General features: G+C 46.7%; 2 protein-coding genes across 3 annotated transcripts in view; one reads left to right on the forward strand and one right to left on the reverse strand.

Moving 5' to 3' along the window:
* Window positions 1-5,973: 5,973 nt before the first annotated feature.
* Window positions 5,974-13,068, reverse strand: foxj1a (forkhead box J1a). 2 transcript variants are annotated; one of them, XM_076752851.1, is made up of 3 exons: window positions 12,861-13,068; window positions 11,589-12,210; window positions 5,974-9,702 (listed from the first exon to the last, which is right to left on the reverse strand). In XM_076752851.1, exons 2-3 carry the CDS (start codon window positions 12,150-12,152, stop codon window positions 8,836-8,838), a joined length of 1,431 nt encoding a protein of 476 aa, XP_076608966.1. In that variant the 5' UTR covers window positions 12,153-12,210; window positions 12,861-13,068; the 3' UTR covers window positions 5,974-8,835. The 2 variants fall into 2 exon arrangements, 1 of the variants encoding a protein (XP_076608966.1); XR_013078321.1 differs by lacking the exon at window positions 12,861-13,068 and having other exon boundaries at window positions 5,989-7,071; window positions 7,109-9,702; window positions 11,589-12,152.
* Window positions 13,069-17,709: 4,641 nt separating this feature from the next.
* The window catches only part of ubald2 (UBA-like domain containing 2), a 10,396-nt gene continuing 6,577 nt past the window's right edge, over window positions 17,710-21,528 (forward strand). Inside the window, exon 1 of the mRNA XM_076753261.1 lies at window positions 17,710-17,998. Coding sequence (XP_076609376.1) covers window positions 17,879-17,998 — 120 coding nt within the window. The 5' untranslated portion in view covers window positions 17,710-17,878. The remainder of the gene's footprint in view (window positions 17,999-21,528) is intronic.

A 21,528-nucleotide genomic window follows, 5' to 3' on the forward strand; every position in this document is an offset into this window, starting at 1 on the left:
AATAAACTATAAAACATTAACGCTGTGGAGTCCCTCAGGGTTCTGTACTTGGTCCAGTCCTTTTCTTTACTGATGCTCCTGTTGGGTCTAAGGTCAGGGTTGGTCTGTGGTGAGTTTGATCCAGGAAGCACCGGTGCTATCACAGGATGCTATCTTTCTTTTTTACCTGACTGATATCAGGTGAGCTCCAAATATTCCACAGGCTGACATTTGTGTCCCAGCTCAGGGCCTGAATCCTCTGAAGGATGCAGGCGGTCTGACCAGACCTGGTCCTCCTCCATTAATGAAACCTGCTCCAGAAAGCAAATGAATGGTGCGCTGAAGTTTTCTGTTGAACCTAGAAAATCCAGAGTTTTAACAGCAGAGAAAAAGTAAAAACAAGTCTCATTATGTCTGAGTTTACAGCGTAAACTCATTTCACCATGTTTCAATCTAACAGCAGTCTGATCACACATGGATGGAGGCTCAGTGAATTATGCTTCAAATGTTTTACTATTAAACATCATCATCGTCGGTGTCCTTCATCGCCACACGACTCCTCTACAGCTGCTGTCCTCTGTCACCACCTTTCCACAGGAGGTGTTTCATGTGAAATCAGACAGATTGCAGATGGAGGTGTGGTTCCACCGTACACAGAGTTCTCCTTCCAGCAGTTTCCCAGCTCGCTGTGGAAGTTTACTGGTCACTCCAGAATTGGCTTTGTCATGCTGGTCTTCTGCTGCCTCATTCAGGCCTCCGAAACACCTACAAAAGAGTGTCCCCCGGCCCGGAGCGATGAATAAAGAAGCCCTCCCACTGTTTCCCTGGGTATTGTTTCCTTGTTGTTACACAGAGTGTGTATTGCTCCCTAAGCCTGTGATGGATGTCGGATTACCCCTCTGCCTGTGTCTTCCTGACAAAGAAAGCATCAGCCTTTACTGCCACACACACACACACACACACACACACACACACATGCAAACACACACTACCCAAACATACACCCACAGTCATCTTAAAGATCCTGCATACAATGATCTACAAATCTTCGTCCTGACCCCGACACCCTGAACACATCAGCGGCCACATGCCTCCGTCTGTCAGCAGTTGTGTTTTAGTGCAGTTTGACTGATATTGGTGCAAAAGATCTTCCATACACAGAGACACAAACTGCAAATGTCCTTTTCTAGAGTATAGGTAGTGCTGCATTAAAACATCAGTGCCCGTCAGGCATCCAACCCCAGCACAGGCGGAAGAATGAATCTTAAGTTAAAGTTTGCATCCACTGAATGACGTGATCCTTTAAAACCTGCTGACCCGTTTTGAAAGTGTCTGCCTGTATCAGGAGTCATTGCAGAGCAGACCTGAAGTTCACCTGAGGGCCACTGATGTGCTCTGTGCTGCTGAGTTGTCATGTTCTGCTGTGACGATAAGATAAGAAACGCTTTCACTTTGGCAGCAGCTCATATAGAAACAGAAAGCCGTCACTGTCAGCTGCTCTGAGCAGAAGTCACCTCACTGTTCACACCGCTCACAATAAACATTAAAGTCCCTCGCATTCATCCAACAGATCCTTCATTGTTTCAGTTGGCAACTCCTCTTCATCCTCAGCCTCCATCTTCTGTGGAGTCCCTCAGGGTTCTGTACTTGGTCCAGTCCTTTTCTTTATTGATGCTCCTGTTGGGTCCAAAAACACAACCTCTCTTTTCACTGGTTGGAATGTTGGACTAAACAAACATGGTGAAGGTGTCACTTTGGGCTCTGGTTCATAAAACAAATGATCGATCGATCGATCGATCGATGGAGAAAATGATCAGCAGATTGATCCAGAATGAAGAGAATCATTAGTTTGAGTTAAAATGAGCTCCACCTCAACCAACTCCAACAGGGACATCCTGCTGAGACATGAATGAGGAGACACAATGATCTACAGAGACAAGAGGACAACAGACACAGAGACACAATGATCTACAGAGACCAGAGACAAGAGGACAACAGACACAGAGACACAATGATCTACAGAGACCAGAGACAAGAGGACAACAGACACAGAGACACAATGATCTAAAGAGACCAGAGATGAGAGGACAACAGACACAGAGACACAATGATCTACAGAGACAAGAGGACAACAGACACAGAGACACAATGATCTAAAGAGACCAGAGACAAGAGGACAACAGACACAGAGGACACAATGATCTAAAGAGACCAGAGACAAGAGGACAACAGACACAGAGACACAATGATCTACAGAGACAAGAGGACAACAGACACAGAGACACAATGATCTAAAGAGACCAGAGACAAGAGGACAACAGACACAGAGACACAATGATCTACAGAGACCAGAGACAAGAGGACAACAGACACAGAGACACAATGATCTACAGAGACCAGAGACAAGAGGACAACAGACACAGAGACACAATGATCTAAAGAGACCAGAAATGAGAGGACAACAGACACAGAGACACAATGATCTACAGAGACAAGAGGACAACAGACACAGAGACACAATGATCTACAGAGACCAGAGACAAGAGGACAACAGACACAGAGACACAATGATCTACAGAGACCAGAGACAAGAGGACAACAGACACAGAGACACAATGATCTAAAGAGACCAGAGACAAGAGGACAACAGACACAGAGACACAATGATCTACAGAGACCAGAGACAAGAGGACAACAGACACAGGGGACACTTTGCTGCACTGAGTACTTTTACTTTCAATACTTGAAGTACATTTTCCTGATTATACTTACATAGTTTTACTGAAGTAACATTTTCAATGCAGGACTTTCACCACTAACAGTGTAATGATCAGGCCCTTTTTGGTCATTTCATGTGTTCTCATGCTCTGATCTTTAGCCTACATGGATGTCCTTCATAGCCTAGAGCTGTAAGGATAACATGGCTGGTGAGAGCCACTTCTCATAACAAAAGGCAGGTGGCGCTCTGGTTGTTGACAGTCTTGTCTCCTCTTCTCTGGTTGTGATGTCTTTTGCATTTAGATCTGGCATTCACGCCTTGACCAATTATATTCTGTAACGTATATCTGATTATTGTACTGGGTTTGGTCAAACCCAACATGATAAATGTGAACTTTTGTCTGACAACTAGGCTCATTCTGATGGAGCTCCTGCAGGAGCTCTGTCAGTCTGAGACCAGCGCTGTATTACTTTATATGTGACCTTAATAAATACTTTGACTGTGAACTGAAGATTGCTTCAGACCGTTCTTGGGCTTTCAACAACAGGGTATGTTTACAGTGTGGTATTAGTACTTTTCCTGGAGTAAAGTATACTCACTCCACCACCACTGGTGTGAAGTGCTGTCTGAGTAAAGTGAAGCGACCAGTAAAGATGTGTTTTTCTGTCACAGGGGCGTCAGCGAGCCTCCTCACTGAAGGTAAGTGAACTTTCACAAAACCAGCGCTGTAATAAATCTGGGGCTCCGTCCGGCCTCTCTTTCTGTCTCATCCCTCCACAGTCCTAATCAACCCGAGCCTCGGTAAGACCAGTAAGAGACCCTCACCCATTCCCGCAACTCCCCCCCCCCAGCCTTACATGACAATGGTACCAGCCGTTACCCCAGAAACAGGCCTTTCATTAGCTGTGTGATAAAAAAGATGTATTCCCTTGTATTCTCTTCTCCGTCCACTTTTTCACATCTTTGTTTTTTTGGGAACCAGTAGATAAGCTTCAGCTGGTGAGGGCGGCCTCAGCTCACCGACCTGCCTTCATCAGACTTTCTCCAGGGGAATACCAGCGGAGTCGTGGGGCAACGGACGGACACGTCCTGAGAACTGATATTTTCATCAGTTTTAGGCCTCCCAGAGCTTCTACCTTTGAATTATCAGTCTGAACTTTAACACAATATGCAGTTCTCTCTCCTTACTCACATGCCAACGCTGCCTAATTCTTTATTTCCAGAACAGAACACAGTAAAAGTGACACTTGAGCCGAGGAATCGTGCAAATCAGGGTTATACGATTCAGGCTTTTTGTTAAGTTTCACAGACCAGACAGTCTGACGGCACTTTATGTCTCTTATGAATAAAAGTTGGAATAATAAACAATAAAACACACTCAATTTAACACATTTGTTTTTTCCTCTTGTTGTGGCCACAGTGGCCAATATGGATGGAAAAATGGGAATTTAAACATCTAGAATTTTGAGATAACTGGGCCAACTCGGCTGTCACATGTTGGTTTAAAAGTCAAGTCACTTTAATTTTGACACTAATCACCTCAATGATTCCCTCCATCCTTCAATCTTTGGTTTAAAACAAACATAAAAATATTATATGTTGTTTCAAAATTATTGCTCTTGGTATCGTCCATCTAAAGCTCACGTCAGCTGAAAGCCCTGTGAATGGCTTCACCATCGTCCTGGCCACATGGGGTGTTGGCGTTTAGCACTTTCAGTTTGCAGCGTTTCTGGGTTGGAACAAGCAGTAAGGGTTAACGTTTCACCAGGAGGCTCCTCTTACCTGCAGCCGTCAGCGGGGCCAGGGAATAATACCTGCATCAGGTTACCACGGGCCTCTCATCTAACCAGCCTGCCACATTATAATTATGAGCCCTGCAATCCAGCTGGAGAGCTAAGTCCAGCAGGTAATAGCTGTCCAGGGGGGCCTGCAGGGAGCTCAGGCTGGGGGGAAGGGGAAACGTCAGCTCTCCTTTCCAGGAAAAAGCGCTCGGGCTGGGCATGAGGCTGCAGGATCCTGGCCTTCCAGCGAAGTGTTGGGTGTCCATCATACAGAGGTGTAGCATTACGGCTGCCTATCTTTGCCCTTCATCTCTCAGCCATCGTTAGCTCATCAGTGACCACAGACAGACGCGCTCACTGACAGACAGCCGTCTGTTCACGACCCCGGGGGGGGGGGGGGGGGGGGGGGCGCGGGCTTCTTAAATGCTACGTATTTGCATTTGATTACTGTGGCTATTCATCTGACTCTCTGAACGTGAGCCACCTTGCTAATCTGCAGCAGGGTCAGAGAGAGACGGTGTGGTCTACAGCAGGGCAGACAGGCGGTGATATATGGGGCCGTGGGACACTTGTCCCTGTTAGACCCCACACCGACCCAATGAAGGACCACAGATCTGAGCACCATGGGGAACAAGAGTCTGACTGAGCACAGACAAAGCCCTGAAAGACAAACCCAGCCACCCCCTGCTACTATTACCCATCCACTGCCTGATCACAGCAAGAGTCCCCAAAGAGACGAGCAGGAAAAGACCAACGTAAATCTCACATACAGCCACACTAAAGCAAGTGGGTGGAGGGAGAAAGATCCAGAAGAAAACAGGACGAAGGCCACGTTCAGCTGCAGGCACAAGTGGTCCGAATACGATTTTTCAGCTCATATGAGACTCAGATCTGAGTTTTCATCACAGTGTGAACAGCACAGATCTGATCTTTCCAATTCGGATTTGGGCAACTTTCACATGTGTCCTAAACCAGAGGCAGGCCTGAAGTTCTGAAATACGACCACAGTCACATCTGAATTCATGTGGCTTTTACGTCACTCGACGTCACGTTCTCATTCTGTTTAAATGTGTCAAATAAACCAAAGTCAAAGGGGAAAAAAAATCAGAGGATCACCAAAGTCATTAGAGTTTATCTTCTGGGCACCAAGACAAACTGCACCAAAGTACTGGACAAATACTGGATGGACTGAACCATCAAACACGGGTCAAGGTACTTCACTCTGAACCACAAAGTCAGCAGGATTCGTCCTCTGGGGACAATGACTGTCTGAACCTCATTCGTCCTCTGAGGACAATGACTGTCTGAACCTCATTCGTCCTCTGAGGACAATGACTGTCTGAACCTCATTTCATGACAATCCATCTGATAGTTGTTGAGATTTCAGCCTGGACCACAGACAGACCCACAGACAGACATTTCCATCCCTACAGACCTGCTGTTAGCATGGTTAAAATAAATGAAACGTGTAATTTAGACAAACGAGACACAGTTAAACTTAGTTTTTTTATTGTCAAAGAAAAGTGGAAAATAAAATAAGACAGCGAAGTAAAAGAATGCATACAGTGTGTCTGACTTTACAGAACCAATCATGAGGTAAGACGCCATTATTCTGCTTCGAGAGTGTTATTTCATGGAGAAGAGCTAAGACACAAACATTTTAACAGGTGCTTTGTGTTTAAAGAGTCCTCTTTCCTGTCCGAGTGTATTCACACCTCATAATACACAAACCTGTGAAACGGTCCCTCTAAAGTAAACCACATTCCTACGACTGAATGTAAAATATAACAAGTGTCACTGTTTCCACTGACGTTGATTGCACTTTCACACATTTTAGAGGAAAACAGGAGCAATAACTGCATCTTTAAAGTTAAGACTGCTTGTGTTCTTGTGAATGGGTGATTTGGTTGAGTTAGTCCGTATCCATCGACACATCTTTGTCAATGTACCGACATCTCCTCACACGCACAGATACAAATAAAAAGACAATTCTTCTTCTTGGTGATCAAAAACAGCCTCGTAACGTCGCCGCCCTGTTGAGACCCAAGTGTTGTTCTTGGCACATAGAAGGTCGGGTACTCATTTACAAGCCACCGCGGCCTTTCTGAAGTGACCATTTTAAGGTCTTAATGGTTCTCTGTTGGAGAATTGTGCCTCGAGCTGTTTTGTGTCCATTTTAACTTTTAGACCATGAAGCTCTGATGTGTCCTCTACTTTGCACAGAATCAAAGAAAGTGGATACTAAGTACTTCTACAGGAATATTTCAGTCCGATAAGACACAAAACTGATATCTGCTTCCTTTCCTCTTGGAAAAAAGACAAAATCCTGCATAATTATTATCAATCTAGTTAAACTGCTCCTAATTATTGGTGAAAAATGCAAACAGAGAACAGTTAGTACCAAAAACCCCACACAAAAAGATAATACAGTAAATCACTCCTACACCAAACATCATTTGGCAAACATGTCATTATTCATCGTCTTAGTGCTGCTGTCACAGTATTTACAGTCACATTCAAACAGTTCTCACAAACAAATGACTTCCTGCCAGAGACAATGCGTCTCTGTCAATCATAGCCTCGGCCTCACGCCTGCTGATTATTTCTTCATCTTTAAAGACCAAAAGACCTGTGGACCAGTTTATATCCAGGTCATGTGATCGTCTTTGTCCCAATGGTTGAGCCTGATATCTTGTACAATAACAACATGAAAACACCTTTTATGACGTAAACAGAGACCATGACGTGTCATCCTGAAGGCCTGTTCACCCACATTTTAAACACCACACGTTTGACACCAAATCAGTTCATTCAAATGATCGGTGGATTTAAATAAAGGTACATTTAAAGGTCCAGTGTGGAGGATTTAGAAGGATCTACGAGCAGAAATGGAAAATGATATTCACAGTTATGTTTTCATTAGTGTAGAATCACCTGAATGTAAGAATCGCTGTGTCTTTGTTACCTTAGAATGAGTCTTTAGGTCTTCTTCCACAGAGTCCACCATGTTGCACAGCCATGTTTCTACAGGAGCCCAGAGAGGACAAACCAAACACTGATTCTAGAAGGGAACTTTATAGTCTCCGACACGCTCTGAAAGTGAGGGTGAGGTGAGGGTATTCAGTTGGTTTTAATCTGCAACCTCACTACTAGACGCCACTAAATCCTCCACACCAGTCCTTTAACACACAGTCGCGTCATTGACCAATAGCAAAGAGCTGACCTTTGGGTGGACGGAGAGACGGACAGTTCAAAATCCAGGAGGCTGTCGTGGTTTATGTCTGCACCTTTACAGAAGCTCCTCTGCCAGTTTACAGAACAGAGACCAGGTTTACATGCAGTTAGGAGACGGGATTTCCCTGTTAGCACAGAGCTAACGAGCTTGCTAACCATGGATGTATTATGAACTGATACCAGAGTCTAACATGGCGCCCATTTAATGAATGAAAAATGCTTTGGAGTGCACATAAAAAAAGGTTTTCTAACATCCAGGTTTGCCTCCGTATGTTCCCACTCTGCCCGTAGACTTTATATTAGGACATCTTTTCAAGACTCCGGAAAAGTTTTACAAAGACGAAACCTTTATGAATTAAAAACCCATTGACAAAAAAGTAATAATGGACTTTGTTTGTAGTTCAAACTGTTCTGTCAACAGATTTACAGACATCTCTTCCATAATGCTAGAATAGACTTTTCTGTTGTAGTACCGCAGTTGACCACTGGAACAAGCTGGCAGCGTTATATCCAGCTTTCTTAATACATCCATGATGCTAACTGACTGTTAGCAAAGCCGTTAGCTCAAAGAGTTTTTTCCTGTCTACAATTTTTGCAGTCCTGATAACAGAAAGTTAGAGAGGAGTAAATCAGCTCATCACAGGGAAAATAGAAGCTTGAGAAGCTAATGTGCCCGACGGGCGCTGCATGTCCTGGTCTGCTGTCATGTTCGCAGTTACCTGATCTGCTACCTGCATTTATCTACTAGCCCTGCGAGAAGTCACCACGTCAGCAAGCTTCTAAAACTACATTATTTGTGAAGACATGTGGGTTAATTTCATCGTGGAATTTTCTGGGGTGACCAGGCTCTAATTCTGAAAATCTGTCTTTGTCTCATTTCATGGTTCACCAAAAGGGATTCAACATAGTTTTTGGATGATGTGAACTGCTGCTGTGCATTGTGGCATCTTTGTTCAGTAGGCATTGGGAACGTACTTCCTGCATGAATCAGCATCTAATGAAACTCTAAAAATACTTTCGACATCTTGACAAGGACAGTAAAGGTTGCTTGTAAAAAATTATTCCCCAGTAATGTAACCAAGAGTTTTCAGTGTGAAAGAGGACCTGGAAAGCAGCTATTCCTCAAAGGAGGGTGTCAATCCGGGCGCTCGGGTCTCCACCCAATGAGTCCCCGAGGTCAAACAGCTGGTCCAGGTTGACGGTGGAGCTACAGAGGAAATCATTGCGGCACTGGTCCTCCTCCTCTGGCCAGGGGCTCTCCAGGAAGGCTGTGGCGAGGAAGGTCTCCTCATCGAAGTCCGATACGTCATTATTCCTTTGGGTCTCCACCAACACCTGGATGTCCGCTGTCTCTACAGGGGCTTCAACAGGAGAGATGTGGGTCCCTCGCACCGTCAGGTCCTCCTCTTTCATAATGGGGCTCAGAGGTTCTCCTCCCTCCAAACTGAGCTCCCCGCTGAGAGCTGAGTCCAGCAGGGCATCCCAGTCAAAGTCCCCCTTCAGCGGTCCGATCTCCCTCTGTTCATCCACAGAGAGCAGTGGGGAGCTAGATCGGCGGGGGGCCTTGGCGGCACCATTTCTGAGGCCCGCCGACTGTTTCCTCTTGTGTCCATTTCTTCCCCTGACCACTGGCCAGGACCCCAGCATGGTCCCTTCACCCGGATGAGGATCCCAATTCTGGTCTGCACCGGTTGCCTCTTCAAACTCCCGAAGGAGCCGCTGGGACTCTGAATTGATGCACAGGCCACTCTGACCTCCTGTAGGGCTGCAGGGGCCTCTGGACTGGGGCTGGAGGTTGACCCTGAGCCTGTTCTGCAGGGCTGGGTTGATCTGAACCGGTGGCATTCGCCTCTTCTTGTAGGCACCACTCAGGAGACGCTCAGCATACTGTGGGTCAATCTTCCAGAAACCACCCTTGCCCGGCTCGTCCTTCTGCCGCGGCACCTTGATGAAGCACTTGTTGAGCGACAGGTTGTGTCGGATGGAGTTCTGAAAGTAGAGATCCATATTTTCAAATAAGTCACAAACTGGCTTCTTCAAAAATCTACTTATTTTGGATGTCACCTTGAAGGATATCATGAAAATGGATATCTGGCTTAGAGGAAAGATTCATGTCTGCATGTTAAATATGAAACTACAGACAGCAGCCACTTGGCTTAGTGTAGCACAATGACTGGAGACAGGGGGAAACAGCTAGCCTGGCTCTGTCCAAGGGTAGCAAAGCCACCTGTCAGCACCTCTAATGCTCACTGATTAACATATATCTCATTTGTTTAGGCAGTACACAAACCATGACGTGTTGTGGAATTACAGGGATGATGAGACGATTTCTTGGCTGAGAGCAGCAACACATGAGCGACGCCACAGACTGTTTTCTTGCTGCACTGCTAGTTGGGGGCTTATGGAAAAAGCTCGGACTCAGGAAACAATAAGCAGAAAAACGAATCACACAGCTCACATCTCCACACACACACACACACACACACACACACACACACACACACACACACACACACACTGTGGGTCTTTGTGTTTCTCTTGATGAGGTCATGACACGATGAGAATACCAAAGCAAACCAAACTTCACTTAAGTAAATTCATCTCGCATGACATGAGCAGCGGGAACTTGTCTGGGTGATTCCAGTATATGGAAGGTTTCTATGGCAATTGGAGGTGCTATTGGACAGGTTGCCAGGCAACCAGCAGATACTCCAGGAAGTCACAGCTCCTGGCAAAGAAATAGTCCAATAATAGCCCAGTTACTCCCAGTAAAGCCACAACGTGTCGTCGTTCACCCTCGGATTCTTGTATGGATTGAACAGAAGTTTGTCAGTGAGCTTTAGAGGTGCTGATTGGTGGATTTGGCACCCGGGCAGAGTCAGGCTAGCTGCTTCCCCCTGTCTCCAGTGATTGTGCTAAGCTAAGCTAACCAGCTGTTGCATTTAGCTTTGTCTTTACCGTATAGACATGAGAGTAGCATCAAAGCTAATTAGTAAATATTTCCCTAAATGTTGAACTAGTCCTTTAAACTGACGCCACCTTAAACTAAACAACTCTAAACAAATTGCACATCAGCCTGATGTGAAGCAGGAAATACAGATGGTGGAGCACCATGCATCCCATCAATGTACTGTGCACCCTTCATCCAACTGCCCCCCCTCACAGAAGTGACCCGATGACCTTTGTTAAATATTATCTGCCCCATGTACCGCCTTACAATAACAAAATGCTCTGAAATGTCTGAGCCAGGCGCTTAAACGGGGAGCACAGCTAACAGCTTCATCAATCATTTATCCAGCAAAATTAAACTTTTCTTGAAAATTCCTGCCCTTTGGAGGGGAGTCTGCCTCTCCTCTCCCCCCATCACTTGTTTTTGCTCAAGCAGAACAACCAGCGAGCTGCTTCCAATGGACAAAAGCAAAGAGATAAAAATAAGAAGTGAACAAAGTGTTGAACTCTGTGAAGTTTTTGTCTGGATGATGGAGTTATTAATTACCCACCGAGCTGAGTCACTAATACCTGATCAGAGTGTGGCAGCAGGCCCAGGCCTCGCATGGTGTGTTCCTCTACCTTTGATTTCTACTGGTCTTTAAATAGAAACAGAGCATGACCCCAGCTGTGGTTTGACCCACCGCAGAAAGCAGAAACTCACTTTCAAACAGCACAAAGTGTGTGTGTGTGTGTGTGTGTGTGTGTGTGTGTGTCTGTGTGTGTGTGTGTGTGTGTGTGTGTGTGTCTTTGTGTCTGTGTGTGTGTGTGTGTGTGTCTGTGTGTGTGTGTGTGTGTGTCTGTGTGTCTGTCTGTCTGTCTGTCTGTCTTTGTGTGTGTGTGTGTGTGTGTGTGTGTGTGTGTGTGTGTGCGGTCTTTGCGCCTACCTGCCAGGTGGGATCAGCATGTCTGTAGTAGCAGAAGTTGTCCGTGATCCACTTGTAGATGCAGGACAGGGTGATCTTGCTCTTCTTGCTGGCCTGCATCGCCATGCAGATGAGCGTCGCGTACGAGTATGGCGGCTTGATGTGCGCGTTGGTCTTGTAGTCCACCTCATCGGGGCAGTGACCGTGAGCCACGATGCCGGGGAGGGGCTGCATCCTGCTGTAGGCCGCCGCTGTGGGTTTTCCGGGGGTCAGGGGCATGCCGATGGAGGCGGGATCGCCGGCCAGAGGGGAGGCCGGGGCGTCCGAGCCCAGCGGCTGGTGGCCGAACAGGTGCGGCTGATTTTGGGCCTGCTGCGGCACGTTGGCACCGAGGATGGAGAACTCCTGCAGCCACTGCAGGCTGGTGAGGCTGTCGTCCAGGTTGGTGGAGCTGCAGCAGCTGCTGGTGTTGCTGCTGTTGTGGAGGCCGTCCCGCTCTTCAGCCTGAGCAGCGGCCGTCACCACCTCCTCCTCCAGCCCCACCGAGCCTTCAGGCCAGGGGTCGGCACAGCTCAGAGACAGCATGGCTCTCTCCAACACCTCTCTGTCACCCAGCTCCTTCGCCTCCTCCCCCTGCCACCGCCTGACAGGACCGAAAATATACACCCAACCTCAACAAAGTGCGAAAGGGCAGGACAATGATGGCCCCATTTGAAAACAGAGCCTCTGTTGTGCGTAAAGACTTTCACATTTGCAGTTCCCATTTAAATTCAGTGGTAAGTCTGTCACCTGGGTGTCTGGGAGATGAGAACATGTGGAAGCTAAAACTTAAGGAGACTCTGAAAATCTCAAGGAGCAGGTCGTGATGAGTAGCAGCCTCCTCTCTGTGCATGTCCTGGAAACTATTGCGCACTTGACGCTGAGCGCAGAAAGAGCGCACGTCATTACTAACGGCACCTGCAGGCTTTTGACCCACACAGATGCATTGAATTGTTAAAAAAGGAGTTGTAATGACGTTAATAGTATTTAGATGGAATGTGTAGTGCCACCTTTGAGGAAATTTAGGACGTTTTACGCGTTCAACTAAAACTGCCGCAGTGATGATTATTTTCAGTATTTTAACTGCATGAAATAAAATAACATTCCTGTCAGTATGTTGTTCATTATGCGTGTGTTTGTTCAGAGCAGAGTCGCAGTGAACTGTGTTTGAAGCTGACTTTCAGGCCTCCTGGAGGTGAAGTGGAATCAGAGAGTAAATGATTTCATCTTCTGAGAATAAAGTTCAGAACTCACCTTCTGTCTGCTGTTTCCTCCACTGGAGACCTTTAAAATCCCAAACGAGCAGCACTCACTGCTGCTCAGCCGCAGCCTGATGGAGGAGCACCTGTTGTCACTTTGTGTGTGAAGGAGAGAAAAGGAGGAATTCCTGTGGACTGCGTTTGGCGCGGTGCTGGCCGCCTCTTCTCCTCTCTGGAGGTCTTTGTAACGGGTGTCAGCGGGCAGCAGGATCCGTCGGGGAGGCAGTTTAATACCTGGTGCAGGAGGTTTGTCCAGCAACCATAGAAACGGGACACCCCCTTGTAAACAGCTTCTCGGTCCTCTATTGGCCTGCTGGTTTCTATAGCGCTTCATTTTTAATCACTCTCAAGTCAACTGTGGCTGCTGCCGCGCAGGTTCTCAAACTGAGGCCCGGGGACGCACCAGGGGACCTCCGTGGACGCCTGCAGCAAACTGAGGATTACTCTAATTCTCCACTAATTAAAGTCTAAAAATGCAATTAATTTGTGAACATAAAGGAGTGACTCTGGTTGAGGCCTGAATATAACTTTTCTTTATACATGCAGTAAGTAATCAAGTACATTTACTCAAGTTTACTTGCAAATGTCCATTTTAAGCTGCTTTGTCCTTCTGTTCCACTGTGTTTCAGAGGGATGTGTTGTACTTTTACTTCAGTGCGTCTTTGGACAGCTTTAGTTACTTCGGATTAAGATCTGACACTGAAAAAAGAAGCTCATGAAACACGTTGAGACAGTTTACAGCAGCTGTCTCATGTAGAATCGGTGTGTAGTTGAATCATTTCACCTCCAAACTTGTCCCATGGTTTCATTTCAATAACTTCAAATACCACAATATTTCCCCTGAATAAGATTAGATAAATAAAAATAAGTAATATTGATAAAAGTCCAAAAATTACAGCATTGGTTTGTGTATCAGAACTTTTTCTTCTTTCCTGTTAATCATCTGACGACCCCTCAGATTGATCTGGTGACCCTTTGGAGGGGCCCGACCCCTACATTGGGCCCCTCTGGACTAAACCAGCTCACAGTACATGAAGTATTTAAAGTACCTCCACCTGCAGCAGCTCCAGACATTGAAGCTTCAGTATGAACAAACTAATAACATCACAGAACCAGAGATCAGACACAGGAGACATTTTACTGCACACACAGTACTTTTACTGCATGAAACTGACAGCACTACTGCAGTTTTGCTTTTAGGATTTTAAATACAAGACTTTCACTTGTAGTGGAGTACGTCTCCGCTGTGGTGTTGGTGCTTTTAGTGAAGTAACAGATCTGAATCATTTTCCACCTCTGCTCTGCACATATCCTGACAACACAAGACCGAAACACGGTTCTGGCGTCATCTCTGAATATATTTAATCAGTAACAACCTGAAAGTTGGACCCGGCGTTCGGGCTTACAGGGGGGCATGTGTGAAGGAATGTACTTTTGTTCATAAGACAGAAGGAAGGAGAAAGGCGAAACAAAAAGGTTTGGCCCCTTGAACGTTCTATTAGTGTGGCTGAGTGGTTTCCTGAGGCGCCTCACAAAGGCAACTGTAAAGCAATAAAAAGGCCTCCTCATCTCTCGAGTCCTGACGTCTCCTCAGAGCTGGACAGGGAGTACTGTTGTGCTGCTTTTAATGGGCCAAACACTCCACGGCGCTTCTTATCTCACTGCTGCTCACAGCCGTCCTGAAAGAGACGAGCAAAGAGCAAAGATAAACCCTCACCGCTGCCACACGCCAGCAGAAGGACAGGTTTACTGTCCAGAGGTGGAGGCAGTGCTGTCATACTCAGTGTACTGATACAAGGGACAGTCACGCATTCACAGTCCGACTTACGTTAAAGCACAAGAAAGATCAAAATACTCTCAAAGTGCCAGAAGTGAAAGAGGTCGTCACGCAGCGTTATGGGCTGTATGGACGTTCTGTCCGTCCACCAGGGAAATGATGCTTCTCTATTGACAGCTGACTGAGACATGAGTTCAGCTCCTGTTGAAAAGAAATCCAAAATTTCTACAGAATTATGGATTCTGCTTTCTCAGGTCAAATGTGAAGTAGATGTACTTCATTACTCTTCATCACTAAAACAAGCAAACAAGTTCAAGATGAGGAGAAGTACTCTGCACCGAGGCGACGGTCTGCTTCCAGTTTGTGAGGGCCAATAGAGGACACGACCAAACCAGTAAAACCAGACAGCTGGAGGAACCAGGACCAGGACCAAGACCAGGTCCAGGTCCAGGTCCAGGTCCAGGTCTTTATTCTGCTCCTGACATCCTTCTCTCTGACACCCTGACAAGACAAACTCCTTCATGTCAGAGTCTTCAGGCGGCCTTCACCCGCCTCAACCAGACTCACCACACCACCTCCAGCAGGGGTCAGAGGTCAGAGCAGGAGCAGCCAGCCACAGTAACCTCACGGAGAGGAGCATCAAGGCAGAGGAGGGGGAGGAGGAGGAGGAGGAGGAGGAGGAGAAGGAGGAGGAGGAGGAGGAGGAGGAGGATTACCAAGAGAGGAGTCTGCTGGTGGACTTGACTGAACTGCTGGAAGTTGACAGCAGCCCCTTTCTTTGAGAGAACACACACACACACACACACACACACACACACACACACACACACACACACACACACACACACACACACACAGTCACTTTAATGCTGTAATACTGACACTCGGACAGATGGGGGCGCCACATACCATTTAATGACAGAGACACATTTGAAGCTGTCAGACAGTGTGATGAAGAATGTTCAGTTCACTATTGATCGTCTGATGTTTTAATGGTTTATTGATCTCTGCTGTGGAATCACTGATGTTTGATCTTCTCACATGTTTGATTTGCTGCTTTTCCTCTCAATGATCTCGATGATCTGAATGTGTTTGGACTCATGTGGAGCTTTGGACTGTTGGTTGGACCAAACAAACATGGTGAAGGCGTCACTTTGGGCTCATTGTGACCACATTTCTCACTGTTTTCACAACGTTTCCAAACCAGCTGTTACTGAAGTAACATTTCCACTGCAGGACTTTCACTTGTAATAGAGTATTTGTACTGTGTACTTTTACTGCAGTAAAGGATCTGAGTACTTCCTCGGCTGCTGTTTTGAACTTGTGTTCAGATTTTCTACAGCTGGTGTAGAAACTTGAATCTAAACTCTGTCTCATAATAACACGAGTGGACGGAGGGGGAGTCAAAGATGGACGCCGACATGTGGTCTCGTAAACAGAGACAAAGTCCAGCATGTATGTGGAGATGGATTCACGTCGATCATTGACAGACCTTCAGCTTTCACTCCGTGTTCTTCTGTTGGTGCACAAACATCCTTGCAGTGATTCTTTAACCAATCAGAGCTGATTTCTAGACAGCAGGTCAGCGAGGACGAAGGAACAGAAAGTCCAGGAAATAGAAGCAAACGTGACCAATCAGAGCAAAGCATCATTTAACAGTCAGTCAGAAGACGAAAGGCAACAGAGCAGCTTTGAAATGTTTCAGCGACGAAATGAACATGAATAAAACAGGTTCAGATCATCAGAACGTGTGTGTGTGTGTGTGTGTGTGTGTGTGTGTGTTGGACAGGACTGCATCATTAACATAAAGCTGTGGAGTAAAGTGAAGCTATGAGGACAAACTTCAGTTAACACTGAATCATGAAGCTTCACACCGTCTGCAGGACGTGTGATCTTTGTGTTGTCAAACAGCCGTCAGGTGATCACACCCTCCAACAATACATAATACAGAGGCTTCCTGTGTCACGTGTGCTTTCACCTGCACCACACCTGAATTATTCAGAAAGAGCTGCACTCACATGATGAGGAGATTAGAGCTGTTCTACCAGGAGAACGGTTCTCCAGCCAGCGTGCGTCTCATGTTCGTCACACATCTTACACCTGGCTGTTACTCTTTTTCAGATTTTCCTCCGTCCATTAGCTTTTTGGTTCATTTGTATCTTTGTTGATCAACTTTTGAGCCTTTTAATCCATCAGTGGATTCTGTTTTTGTGTTATGTCCAATCCAATCTAACATATAAGATTTATGAGATGTGTACTTTTAATCTATTTTCAGGAGCCTTTTTCACATTTGGCCAGAAACAGGACAAAAAAATAATCTTCATGTGTAGTTTTTATAGATCTAATACTAAAACTGGATGTATTCCTATATGTAATAAACCTATACCTGAATATCCAAAACATATAAGTCACAAATTTGTACACATATACCACATATATTTTAAAATATACACATACGATATGTTGAATACATACAGGATATTTTTTCTGTTGAACACACCTGTGTTCAGTGACATACGTCATACCGTGAAAACACCCTGAAGTACAGACATATTAAAATATGTCTCAACATGTATCAGAAACACATGCATGCCACATGTTCAATATAATAACATGTTTAATATGTTAATTTATGGAAACATGTCCTCTGTCAGATAAATCAAATACAATCGATTTCTCTCAACGTCCCGATCGATATATCAACATAAATAAACATATATCACCCATGTATTAAAATATCAAATATCAAAATATTTACTGTTTGTGTTAGTTATATACCTGCCAAACGAAGCAACCAATCAGCTGTACGCATTCAGCGAAATATCCAATCAAAGCATCATGACGTCAGTGTAACGTACATGAAGACAAGCGCGTGTGCAGAAAAGGCGGAGAGGTCAACACTGACTGAGACTGTTCGGCTCCGCTCTTCCGCAGGGTCTCCGACAACTAAAACAAGCGCACCAGTAAATTTAAACTCGTCCCCGTGACAGCCAATCAGCGCCCCTGCAGTGCCGTCTCGCTCCGTAGCCGTCCAATGAGCGGCGCTCTCCTCTTTGTTGTTGGTGATGACATGAAAATATTGTTGTTGCTGCTGGAGGCTGCGGAGACGGAGCGCTGGGAGCCAGGCAGGGAGGACCGGGTCTGAAGGTTCGGAGGACTCGATCCTGCTCAAGATTTCACTTCTCTTGTTTGGTTGTCGACTTTTAAGCAGCTGCGTGTCGCGTGTTGCAGCGGCCATGTCGGTGAATATGGACGAACTCAGACATCAAGTCATGATCAACCAGTTTGTTTTGACGGCTGGTTGCGCCGCCGATCAGGCGAAGCAGCTCCTACAAGCGGCCCACTGGCAGTTTGAGGTGAGTGTGAAAGATGGACGGTTTACGTGCTCTGTGCTCCATGTCCTCCCCTGTGTGACCGCTCGTTTGGTGTCCCAGCAGTGTGTGAACTGTGGACAGATTGAAGTGAATTCCCGGGGCTGAGTATTTGGAGGATTTTGCGTCCTCTCTCGCCGCCACGCGCTCCTGAAGCTAACAGGAGCTAAGCTAGCAGCGCTGAGGACGTGGTGCTCGGCTCAATGGCCGTTTGTTTACATTCTCCGCAGGATTCCACTGTGTCATTGCTAAGCTAATTGTTGTTAGCCTAGCTGCTAGCAGCAGAGCCCGGTCTGCGCTGAACGTTACGGGGCTCGTTGTGTTCTGGTTGAATGTTTGTGATCGGGAACAAAAAGCTTTCTGTGAATGTGGAGAGCCAAACAACATGTCCTCGTGTCAAACATGTCCTCATGTGCTCAAAACAAAGTCCTCCATCATTACTCTCAGATCAGAAACTACAGGTTTGTCCTGTTGGTGCAGCTCAGATGTGAAACGTTCGTGAAGCTCTCAGGAGGACAAATGAGTCCTTCCTGCTGCACAGGTCCAAAACAAACCCTCATCACGTGACCTGCAGGAAGGCAGGTGTTTCTCCAGCCAGAGGACAGTCACCTGAAGAATTTAATAATGTGATTTTATTCACTTCCCTTTGTTTGTGGTGGAGAGGAGATAAAGAGCTCAGATCAGTGGACTCGAGTGCTGTGACACTGATCCCAGTCTTGTCCTGTTAAATATAAACTGATTAAGATGCTTCATCCTCCAGCTGTTCTCTTATCGAAGCTTATCCATCCACTGATAACGCCGTAAACTGAAGAGCTTTCAGCTGCTGGTCAAAAACAAGACGCGAACGTCGTGTTGGACATTTATATGTCCATTAGTAATGTCCTCGTTCTAAGAGCTCCAGTTCTGATGGTCAGCTGACTGTGGTTCAAAATGGCGTCTGGACGTCTTACAGTCATCAAAGGCGACTCATCAGTGAAATCACAGCAGTGCGAGGAGCTCTGTGACGTGTGAGGCCTCCTGATCAGCTGATCGACACCTGAAGATCTCTGAGCTTCCAGATGGTTCCCCTCAGGCCACGCCTCCGTCTGCTCTAATGACCAATCTGTTGGGGGGGGGGGGGCTCAGCTCCTCTCAGCCGGTTGTTGGGATTGACTCGTCATCTCGACTTCAGGAGGTCAGTGGTGGAGCTGCAGAGGAGTCAGACCTCCTCAGAGCGACTCAGGGTTGCAGTTATTTCAATTACTGATTAATCATTTCAGTCATTTTTTAAGCAACGATTTGATGCTTCCAGCGTCTTCATGCTGATGTGATAATAAAGAGACAGAAGGAGTGAAACAGGACGTCCCCAGTGTCCCATTCCCACTGAAAGAACCACCAGTGATTCAGTGTTGATTAACCTGTAAATATATTCTCATTTCTCACTTAATCAGTTGGAAAATCAGCACCCAAAGGAAAAATTCAGATGTTGGATTTAAAGAACATGAAGGAGAAAAGGAAGCAGATCTTCACGTCAGAGCACCAGATATTTTTCTTTGCTCCATAAACGACTGAAGCGATTATTCATGTTCCATCAGTCAGGCTGTTGCTCAGCTGATCCTGAGTGTGCGAGTCTGGACGTTAAACGTCTCTTGTGTTGTTTGGCTGCTCAGCGTCAGTAAACAGGCTGTTGTTTATGTTGGTGCGATGGCGGCGGCGGCGGCCTGGTTTCCTCTCAGCTGTGACCCCGAGGCCTCGAGGTCAGCGTGGACGCAGCGTGTTGGGCCTCAGGTTTGACAGCCTTTGATTGGCCCATCCTCCTCCAGTGTGACGTCACCAGGAAACGCTGAGCTGTAGATTAATGTGTTCATTTCTCAGTTAATTAGTTTGATTTTGTGATCACGGCTCTAAAAAGCTGTCGCTGACTTTGCGTCGGCTGCATCGAGACAACAAAACGCCACGAGCACGTAAAAAACACCAAGCTGTGACTGAAATCTCTGATGTGACTTGAATGCAGCGTCACACACACTTAACATTTGATTGGTTATTTTTGAAGTATCCTGTGGAAATCTTCTTCACGTGAGTTTGAATCACGCTGATCCCAGACCAGCTCAGCTGTCATGTTAGTCTGAACACTTCATTAAAGAAAGTGAAGAGTTCTTTCTGTTCTGAATGCTAAATTAGCATGTTTTGCTGTTAGCAAACCAGCTAACAGCAAAACATGCTAATTCTTGACTCAGCTGAGTGGGAGCGGGGGTCTCATGACAGAAATGAAAGCGTGTGTGTGAACAGTGTTGTTGTTCTGTCACCTCCGAGCTGAACGAAGCGTCCTCTCAGGCTGAGGAGCGTCACACACACCTGGCGAGCAGCTGCAGGTGAGCTCTCCTCCTCGGAGTGAGGTGACGCTCACCAAACGTGCTCCTGAACATGGACGGAGGGAAGACAAAGAGGAGACCCGCCGGCTCTGCGCTCAATAGCAGCGGAGCGCTGTGACGCTTTGGGATGGCTGTCACGTTGAGCGGCAGACATTCCTGCACCGCCGCTGCTGTTGTCAAACAACCAGGCGGTGGGGGCTGGGCTGGGGGAGGAGGGGGGAGGGGGCTGCATTCATTGAAGTGTTGGCAAGAAAGAGGCCTCCAGCGAGGGGAAATGGAGGCTCTGCGGAGCAGCGAAAGAGGCCGACGCTGCCTGTGTGATCCTCCCTGTCCTGGTCAGAAGACGCTCGCTGTCAGTAGATTTGATCCAGGTCCAACTGAACGCTGTTAAACAGCTTTACTGCTGCACAACAACAACAACAACAACAACAACAACCATTTCTGACTTGGTTCCCAAGTAGAGAGTCAGACCAAGCAGGTCTGTGGGGATCCAGCTCTGGAGGAGGCCCTGGCTGCTCCATTAGCATTGCTAACAGCTGTAGCTTGACTGGGGGGGGGGGGGGGGGTTGCTGTGAGGAGGTGAACTGTGGCATTAAACAGCTAACGCTCAGCTGAAGAAGAGCTTGTTTACATCGGCCGCTCTCTGCAGCTTCACTTTGACTGAAAGGTCTCCGCTGTTTGGTCGACCGTCGTAACGTTTGCTGCAGATGTCCGTGTTCCCCTCAGGACGAGCTGTAATAACTTTATCCATCCTCTGACTTTTCATCTAGCGCCACCATCAGGTCGATATTTGAACATGTCAGTACGTTGGTTTACGAGCAAATAGAAACAGAGCTGATGACGTCCCGTCAGCCTCAGCTGGACGCTGCGCTCACAGACAGCCTGAGGGACGATTGAGCGGAGTTTGGAGATGAACTCACGTCGTTTGGTGGAATGAGTTTGTACCTGAAGGTGACGTCAGCCTCAGAGGAATGTTTCCTCCTGGCCGGCGTGTTGAGGCCGGCTCTGTGATCAGCGTCGTCTCTGTCTGAGTGTGTGTGTTCACGCCGGCCTCCACTGTGTTCACAGCAAAGAGGAACAAAACAAGAAGCCAGCTCATTTCCTTGTTTGTGCAGGGAGGCGGCCATGAAAGCTGCTGTTTACATCCGACTGTCTGCTTTCCAG

This window comes from Chaetodon auriga, chromosome 16 (genome assembly GCF_051107435.1).
Source record: "Chaetodon auriga isolate fChaAug3 chromosome 16, fChaAug3.hap1, whole genome shotgun sequence".
NCBI classification, from domain to species: domain Eukaryota; kingdom Metazoa; phylum Chordata; class Actinopteri; order Chaetodontiformes; family Chaetodontidae; genus Chaetodon; species Chaetodon auriga.